The sequence below is a fragment of the Morone saxatilis genome, unplaced genomic scaffold (genome assembly GCF_004916995.1).
Source record: "Morone saxatilis isolate NCDOM2014 unplaced genomic scaffold, NCSU_SB_2.0 Contig21, whole genome shotgun sequence".
Lineage (NCBI taxonomy): Eukaryota > Metazoa > Chordata > Actinopteri > Moronidae > Morone > Morone saxatilis.
Window position 1 is genome coordinate 11,248,529 of NW_023339774.1, and position 9,666 is coordinate 11,258,194.

A 9,666-nucleotide genomic window follows, 5' to 3' on the forward strand; every position below is an offset into this window, starting at 1 on the left:
TTTGTGCTAAGCTAAGCTAACTGTACAGACATGAGAGTGAACGTTTGCTTTAAAGAAACAAGCTCAGTGGTTAACACTGTCACCCTTCAGCAAGAACGTCTTTAGTTTAACACGAGTTTAAATCTCAGCCTTCTTGTAAAAGGTTTGCATGTTTCTGTGAAATGTTTACCTACATTTCCTCAGGACGTCTTCTGCAGTGTGAACATGTGCCGCCCAGGTGGGCTGGAGAACGTACAATAAGCTAACCACAGGTGTAAATGTTAGGCTGTTAGTTTGTCCATCCTTCACCCATTTCCACTTCATGGTGGGTTGATTACGGCCTCCAGTGACCCTTAATAACTATGACATGGTTAAAATGGTGAAGACAATAAATAAAAGAGTGAATGTTTGATAGCAAGTAAATTGAGCCACTTTACCCAGGAACATTTATATGTCTCTTGATAGAATTTGAAACATCAGACTTTACGTTTTGTTTACATAGAGGAAGCTTGCTTAAGAAACAAAGAGATGGAAATAGGACATCTGTGAGTTTGATGAAAATATGATGATTTTTAGATGCAGTGTTTTATAGGCCTTGTAGTCAGAATAAGTGGGTTATGTCACAACATGAATCATACATTTGTTTTGTTTAAAAAAGAACGATAGCTCCATCTACAGGAGGTATTCACATTAAAGTTATTTTTTCTTTGTTGTTCCATTTAGATTACTGATGTCAATATTAAAACAAAACTCAGTGAGCTGTTTTCTTAAGTTTAACATCACTGCTTGAAAGAATAACATATTCTGTGATGTAAAGTAAAGCTTGATCTACTTGTGGCCACCACTGGGGTCAGCATGTATACTACGTCTAAGAAATGTTTGTAGAACTGAAAGCTTTATAGAAAATAAGATAAAAGTAACTTTTTTTTACAAAGTTTAAGTATGTTTCTTAAGTGCTGACTTCAGTGGCGCCTCATTGCTGAAAGATAAGGACTATAACGTCCACCCACAGTGCCCTTCCTCGGCACTGTATCAGCCAATAGCAGGCCTGTAAGGAAGACATGTTGGGGCTCTACACTATACTATTTGTTAATATATTCCACACCTGTCCCGGGATATTTAAATAATCCAAATGATCCTTTCTACAAAGACAAATTGTTGAGTAAAAGTACATTTTCACCAAATTTGTGTTTTTTCAACAGGCTCAACAGGATGGTTTGAAATGTGCATCAGTTACACTGATTTATGAATTGACACAGCATTCAAGGGTTTTTATAGGATGAATCAATGAATCAGTCAAGTTGCCTTACCTGCATGGTTATTGTCCAACTCCCATCAGCAGGTGTCTCTTGATGATTAGTGGTATACTGAGGGCCATTTTCACGCTCAACAAATCTGAAAACAAGATTCAGAGAGAGAGATTCGACTAACAGATGATATCAATTGTCCAATTGCTGTGACTGTCCGTTCCCTCTACTGGCTGTCACAAATTACACTGCACCTATAGTAAACACACACAGCATGGTCACTGTAGACTCACTTTGAGCCAGTGTCATGACATAGGCCTACTAACACAGTAAGTGTATTTTGCTGTTCGATGTCTAGAAAGTCAAATTTTGGGCATGTCCCAAGAGACAAGTGAGACATTATGGTAAAAACATGCAATATATCTATATATATATATATATATATGACAACAAGGAAACTTTCTCTTCAGCAGCAATAGTGACAATCGAACATCTTGTTCAGTAATTTCTAATACAAAAGGTAAACTGAACACTGAAGGCCAAATTGGATGGAAAATTAAATAAAATGTGTTATTATTAATTCATCATGTTATTAATTCTAATGATGTTCTCCCCTGTAATGAATCACACAGCACTGTCAGTGTTTGCTGTGGTTTATTTTGGTTGGATATTTTCACTGTAGTAGTGCAGAGTTGTGCAAACCAACATCTCCACTGTTATTGGATTTGTTGGTCAACTCAGTGGATCCTTATTAACTATCACCAGAGAGGTTTTAAAAGCGTTGTATCTTTTCCAAAGCACTGACACAACAAGGCGAGTTGGTTCTCTGACCTACCTCTAACTTCTCAGCTAGTTTTAGTGTCATGCTTTGTGAAGTCCTCTTACACCGAGAACTTGGGGATCTTAACGTTAGGACTGACAACATGATCCTCATGTCTGCAGCATAGGATTTTTTAGATAAACATGCAATTTCTGTATTATTAAATATTTCCCATTTTTGCACTTGTGCACCTGCTTTCTGTGTCCTTGTTCTGCACAAATAGAGCTTTTGCTATAATACTCTATATAAAACCAAATTTAACAGCAATAAATTACATTTTGAGTAGTCTTCGCTCTCTTTTGTAATGATTCACATAAATAAGAACACATGAACATAAGGTTTGCTGCGGCTCAGTTTTTTAGTTTATTTATTGAATGCTAAATACAACAGATACAGAAGTTACAGTAAAACAAGCCTCATAGACACAAGCACAACACATTTTAAATGCATGCTTCAATTTTCAATCAGTGCATAAAATATTCCTAATGAAACAAGTAAATGCGGCTATCAATTACATTTCCGGTCCAATGGACTGCATGCTGTAACAGAGTTTAACAAATGTGCTGTAGTCACATTTAATATTAATGAGGCTGCTAAAAGCATGTAAAATTTGTTCTTTTGTCAGAAAATATTTATAATGTTTGTACGGTGTGCACAAGTCTGGTCCGTAGGCCCAAAAGAAAAGAATAATAGATCAATAATAGTTATTACACATGACCTGATTAAGGGAAAGTGAAGCTCAGTGCAGAGATCCTAAAGCAGACACACCACCGGTGTGTTAGAGGGTGGCGGTTCAGTTAGGAGAAGTGTTTGTTTCACACAGTGAAGAGCAGGTGTCCCGAGAAGAAGCTTTCAGTGCTCAGGCCGGTGGTCCCTTCAGTGGCATCCAGCCACACTTTGTCTCCCATCTCCAGCCTGAGCACCGTGTCCCCTGATAACAAGCGGTGACCTCCCTGATAAAACTTGAAACCGTGCAGCACCAGCTGTTTGTTATGCCACAGGTCCACACTTCCTGAACCGACAAAAAACGTGCAGAGGAAGCTGAACTGATAGACACCGGGGGTAGCGCAAATAAACAGGCCTGTCTTAGTGCTGTAATGATTCTGTTCGTTGTACAAGACCTGATGGAAATGAATGGTTCTCTCTGAGGATGGGTAGTACTTGCCCAGAAGGACTGAGAAGGCAGATTGTGGTTGTGAGGCATTGATGTTGAGTGCTGGCAGTCCAGGAGGGCCTCTCGGGCCAGGGGGTCCTACTGGACCTGCAGAGAAGCAAAAGTATGGATTACTTCTAAATGCTGTAAAACTAGCATTGTAGGCTTGTAGTCATCGTTCATTAGGAATTATCCAGAGATAGAATGTAACTTTTACTTAATTACGGTACCCAAGTATACTTTTGAGATACTATACTTGAGTATTTACTACTTTATACTACAGTACTATCTATATTTAATATAGACAGATGGAAATCTTTAACTTTTTATTCCACTACATTCATTACTAGTTGTTTTGCAGATTACAAAATGTATGATCTTCTGAAACATGATGCATTGTTCAGTTCTCTTATCGGGACATTTCAGTCTGTAATTAAGCCCCTTTTCTAACATAATTTCTCTCAAACTCACATTCACAGATGAATGCATCAGTAATAATAATCCTGTAATATATGTTTCTCAAGAAAGGAGCCACTTGAAAGCACAATGACCATACTTAATTATTTTTACTTTAAATACATGCTGCTGATAATACTTGTGTAAGTATCTTGAATGCTTATTACCTTGTGTTTCTCTTTATACCTTGTCTTAATGCCCTTTTAAGCACTTGCCTTAATGAAAGGCGCTATACAAGTAAACTTGCCTTTCTTTGCCTGACTCAGAGATATCATCCCAACATCAGAGACATCTCTAAACATTTTACCCATAGTTGGTTGACACCTACTTATGTATTTCTTATATTAGAAATGTGTTTTTTAAAGTTCTAATGTCAAACAACATACAAGTCTTAACTGAGCCTTTGTTGTGGCTTTTTAAACAATGCATTCAGAATAAAGTATTATCATAATCACATTAATTGTAAAGCTACTTGTTATAGGGTGTCAGTATGGGTTAGAAGTTTATAGTATTTAAACCTTTTTCAGCTATTTGGAGCACATTCAGCACTGTATACAATGTACAAAAGGTTGAACAGACAACAGCTGAGTACACTACCTCGTTGTCCTCGAGGCCCCCTTGGTCCTGGGGGTCCGGCTCGTTCACATTCTGTATATGAAGAAGATGTAGAAGTTAAAATCTAGTCTCATAATTTCAAAACTTCATTGTTCATTTTTTTCAAAATGTGCTTGTATTAGTACACCATGAATGGTCTCTTTTTTAGTAAGGACCACCCTCACCAAGAAGACAACAAGTGATAAATGATTTGAATCTGCACTTTTTAAGAAAGTGTAGTGCCATTGTGCTATTAAAATGTTAACATTTGACTATCAGTTGTTAGTGCTTAAAACCGACCTCTGCTCCACTGACTTCATTACAGCTATCACCCGCGCCTGCAAGATCAAACACCACATATGAAGAACCATTTCCATACAAGTGATTAGAGAAGAAATAAACACACCAGGTTAAACTCAGAATGAAAAATGCTTAGTCACCCCCCCTCCCTCCTGAGGTCAAAAAAGTTTGGTCCAGTAGTATTTCACCTGTGCAAGGTCTCTCCCTCCAGGCTAACAGGTTCAGACGTCGGATGCTGGAGCAGTTGACGAGCCGGTTAGTTCTTGAAAGGACGTTGAAGACGTCAGTGGGGACGGCATTGATACCGGTGTTGTCACAGATTATCCTGGACAGGGTGACAGTGGACAGAGCAGCTCTCTGTTGGGGGGTGAAGACGCCTGGTTTCTCGTACCATAGCCTGATCATTTCAAACAAGAGGAGCAGGGAGAAGAGAATTAGTTACATGTGAGATATATTGTATTTGAAATGCATTTATTTTTGAACAATCAACAAAGTCACAGTTATCTCATTCCCAACTCTAGAAAGATCCCAGCTAATATTATTATTTGTTTCTAACTATTTGTACTAAGTTGCAAAGTAGAATAAATACAAATTTTGCTGTTATGGAGACAGGAATTACTATTTTATTATTATCATTATTATTAGTCAGATTTCTACTATTATAGTTGTTACTGTTTCCTCTCTGTCTCTGTCTAGCTTAAGTAGTGCAGGGTGTTATCATGTGTACTAATCACTACAGTAAAACTGCAATTACATGCATTAGTTTATCTATTCACAACAGCAACACGTTTTTAATTTAATGTTCAACATTAGCATGTGAACTGTAATTTAAATCCATTATGTGTAGCATTTGCGCCCCCCAGTGGTAGTATCTGGTAAAAGCCCCCACAGGTTCAAACAACCAAGATGACTGGGCTCAAAGCAGCACAGACTGCACCTAATTATATTTAGACAAAAACATATTATGCCTTCAGAATCCTGTGCATGCATTATAAATACACACATACTGACCTGTCACCCTGGCGGATCCTCTGGAATTGTGATGCAATCAGGCAGGCGAAGAGAGGCCCTACACGGCCGCCACGGACAAACGGCTCTGCTACGCCTCCCAGCCAGACGTCAATGTTGTTGGGTGTACCATAGAGCTGCAGAAGCCTGCGGGCCAGGTCGCTGTTGTTCAGGACCTGAGCAAGCTCTGCCTGGTTGCTGGGCTGTGACAGCCCGCAGAACCTGCGCCAGGCGTTGTAGCCTAGAGGAGGGAACAAAAAGTGAGCAAAGAGTGGATACAGACAATTAAAAAAGAGAAGAAGGGTGAAGAGTGAGGGATGTACCAGGCACGCCGTGATCACGTCCCCTCTGCATGTTGAGAGAGCCCAGGTCCAGAGCCAGATGCTGCACAAACTGGAACAACCTCTCCCTCAGAGCATCCACCATCATGTGATCTTGAGTGTTCAGTTTAGCGGGACGTCCGATCAAACCACGGAGCACAGGGTCGATGCCACCTGCAGAGACAAAATAAACATTAGGGAGACAGTTTAAGACAAAGTCAAAATCATTACTAATAAGTTAATGCACTTCTCTCTGTCAAGCTCACCCTCAAAGACGATTCTCCAGGGCGTGAAGAAGGCCTTGAACAAGGGGACACTGGGGGACTGAGGGTTCTCCCTGTAGTTTGCATCCAGACGGGATATGGTTGGTTGGATGGCCAAGTGGGCGAAGCGATAAGCTGCTGTTGCAAAGACATTGGAGATGCTGGGGTCAACGTTGGGATTGTAGCCAGGGTAACGACCAAGCTGTCTACGCATCGCATCGTCCCCGACAATGTGTGGCAGATAGTCCCTGAAAACAAACCGCTGAGAGAGAGAGAGAGAGAGAGAGAGAGGGAGAGAGAGAGATTTTGAGAATAAGACAGTGGAGTGTATGACACATGCTTTGGAGATTTAAATATAGAATTATAAATCTTGACAGGTTCTAAAGTTTAGCTACCTGTGTGTAAGCACCCATGATCTTGCGGGATTCCTGGTAGAGGGTCTCACTGTCCCAATGTGGGTTAAGTCTCTTCAGTTCACGAGCCAGCCGGTTATGCTCACGCATAAACAGTGTGTGAATAGACGTCAGAGCGATGTTCTCATCCACGCGGGAATCACCTGACAGACAAGAAATGTACCCATCACATACAGTTCAAACAGTTGATGACAGGTGTTCCTCAACAGATTCATGTTTCTATTATTCTGTTCTACTCTTTATAGATCAGCAATGAAATCACAAGATGACTAACCTGCAATGAAACAGGGCACCTCTCTGGCATTTGAGTCGTTGGTGACTCTTCTGCGAGTGGCACACATGTTCACCTGCAGAGGGTGGAAGGGCAGCAACTCACGCCTGTTGTCTCTGAACTGTGTATTCACACGCAACAGGCCGTCATTATTATCGAGGTCGCGAAGATACAGGGCCAGCTTGTCCTCGGAGCCGTACACCTGGCTGAGATCCAGGAAGGCTGTCAGGGCATTGATCTGCTCTCTCCTGTTGGGCTCGCCACCAAAGTTGTAGGCCGAGTATCCCGTTCCGCAAACAGGGGCAGATCTGAACGCTGGGATGCAGCTGTCTGGGCGGGAGGGCAAGCGAGGGTCGCCAGGAGGAATCTGTTTGTAGGAAAAGAGAAGCCAAAGATTAGGGAGGGAAGCCTTTAATGAAAACTGCATCTCAATGTTTGGGTTTGAGCTTTGACACCAACCGGGATGGGGATGCATGGCTCAGTTCGCTCACAGCTCTCGTCACAGTTCACCCCGTTGCTGAAGGAGCGGATGCTGGGGGAGAACGGCGTGAAGGTGAGATCGTGGTCATTCCACTGCCCAAACAACGTCACCATGTGAGTGAATTCTGTGTCGCTGACCACGCCTGCGTCAGTTGTGCTTAGGATGTTGTTGGACACCTGCCGCACCTGAGAGTAGAGGAGAATTGTGTTCATTTTAGGCATTTATGTATATTCATCCAAGCGAGTGTCTGGGATTTTAAGGTCGTACCAGTGGGAGGAAGAAGTTGTTGATTGTTTGATTCAGGAAGCCTTTCGGTTGGGAGATGCCGTCGTCATATTGGGCAGGGAGCCAACGGCTGAAGGGGGTGTTGGCAGCTCCGAGGCGAGGGTTATTTCTAAAAGGAAACAAGAGGAGTCCGTGTTTGGAAACATTGCTTGAGAAATCCCAGAGAAGTGTACACATCTTCTGTGGTGTATGGCCTAAGATGTTTAGGTGTATTTCACAAGCGTTTCCTCTGAATGTAAGCACCACTCAATCTCACAGACCCTGTTTCAATTCATTCAAGACAGATTGCTTTTTGGAAAGAAAAACAACTATACAATTGCACCTTAAAATATGTTTGCATGTCAAAGAAGGTGTTACAGAAGTCAAAATACAGAAAGAAAACTGCAAGCTAATTTTACAACCAACATTTGTATTTAAAACAGAATCTTTTCACATTTGTCCAGCATGCAAATACAAAATGTTGCTTTTAAGGCTTTTACCTATAGGTCATTTTAACTTAATTTAATTCCAAACTACATTAAAACTCTGCTCTTGAATCTGTTTTAATTGTGTTCTGTAGTGTCTGTTTGTCTTCTTGTTGATTATTATTATTTTATTTTTTGAGTATATTTATTCAGTTTTAACAACATGACTGAATGTTTCTCTTACAGGTTGTTGCAGATGCTGGTGATGGTGCGATAATTGTTAAGGTTTGGCATGGTGCGGCATTGCGGAAGACTGACTCGAGCTGAGCATCCGGTTATATCTGCGAGCCTTTTCAGGTCCTCTTCAGAGAGTAAATCTGAAATATGTGAGAGACATGTTTAATAGATTCACAATGTGTGTGCATGTCTGTCAACTTTATATGTCTAGACCTTAATTACAGCTTTAAAGTGCTCCACAATTGCCACAGTAAACCTTAGACATTTAACCTAGACCAGAAAGAGTTATCCCAAAAAAACAATGTGAGCACTGTGTGTGTGTGTCTGTATGCATTGTCTTTGTTTGAGTGCTGCAGGTCTGACCTGTTGCGTTGAGTGAGCGTTTGTGAATATGATGCACCCTGTCGTGCAGCAGACGGAGGGTTTGTGCCATGTAGTCTGCAGATCTCACAGCTGAGCGTGTGTCACCGCGAGGCTGCTTCAATAGACGAAGAGTATCGTGAGGACTCACCACCTCTTTGCGGACTCGTCTCAGACTCCTTGAGGAGAAAAGTCGCACACAGTTAAACAAAAAAGTTGTGATCTTTTTGGAGCTTCTTACAGTTTGCTACACAGTTATGAAGTTGTAATGAATGGCTTGCATTACAAAGAAACAGCTTTAGTGAAGATTTATGCTAAATAAATCTGAAAGATAATCTATTATTTTGTGAAATATCCCATAAAATGAACTCACTCTTTCCTGGAGTATGTGTACGCATCATCCACGAGTTTCTTTGCGTCTTCAAAGCAGCGTTGAAGGAGAGGACTGCCCAGATACTTTTCTGCAAAGAAATAACAAACTCATTAAATTGTTCAATTGTGACTAAATAATTTTAAACTTCACCAGTGAAACATGTCCACAATATGAAGGTTGTAGCCTACCTGTTGGACTGGAGTGAGCTGGCACCAGGCAGACGCCCAGCACAAGAAGGACAGAGAAAAGCATCTCTAAAACAAATAAACAAAAATTTATTTAATTTGTTAAATTGTTTTAAAAATGTTTCTTAAATACCATATAACATAAAAACATCTGAGCATCCAAAGAAATACAGTTACCTGTGTCTGAGGGGACAGCTGTGAAGAGATCAGATGCTCTTGGAGATCTGGAGTTAGCGATGTTGTGACAAACATCGTCACCTCCTTTATATTCAGTGTGAGGTCCTGAGGCCTCGCCCCCGGGGTTGTCCAGGTAAAGCTACAGTAAAGAGCAGTTCCTTCTTCCTTCTCTCTGTGCTTGAAATTCCTTATTCTTATCAGTTATTGTTTCTGGTCAACTGATAGGGTTGATGCTCTGATTTAGAAAACTATATCGTAAATAGCCTAACAAGTGCTGCTACTGGAAGCAGTGATAGTGGTCGCCATGGTGACAATAACAGACATAACACATTAAAATTAT

The 9,666-nt window shown here is 40.9% G+C and overlaps 1 protein-coding gene across 2 annotated transcripts; it reads right to left on the reverse strand.

Annotated features, from left to right (window-relative positions):
• Window positions 1-2,390: 2,390 nt before the first annotated feature.
• Window positions 2,391-9,393, reverse strand: mpx (myeloid-specific peroxidase). 2 transcript variants are annotated; one of them, XM_035668420.1, is made up of 15 exons: window positions 9,327-9,393; window positions 9,153-9,218; window positions 8,965-9,052; window positions 8,595-8,770; window positions 8,239-8,371; window positions 7,573-7,699; window positions 7,284-7,490; window positions 6,828-7,191; window positions 6,536-6,696; window positions 6,144-6,402; window positions 5,881-6,051; window positions 5,561-5,798; window positions 4,738-4,946; window positions 4,253-4,303; window positions 2,391-3,307 (listed from the first exon to the last, which is right to left on the reverse strand). In XM_035668420.1, the coding sequence occupies exons 2-15, from the start codon at window positions 9,214-9,216 to the stop codon at window positions 2,862-2,864; spliced, it is 2,694 nt and encodes an 897-aa protein (XP_035524313.1). In that variant the 5' UTR covers window positions 9,217-9,218; window positions 9,327-9,393; the 3' UTR covers window positions 2,391-2,861. The 2 variants fall into 2 exon arrangements, with proteins under 2 accessions (XP_035524313.1, XP_035524314.1); XM_035668421.1 differs by lacking the exon at window positions 9,327-9,393 and adding an exon at window positions 4,550-4,587 and having other exon boundaries at window positions 3,170-3,307; window positions 9,153-9,216.
• Window positions 9,394-9,666: the final 273 nt, after the last annotated feature.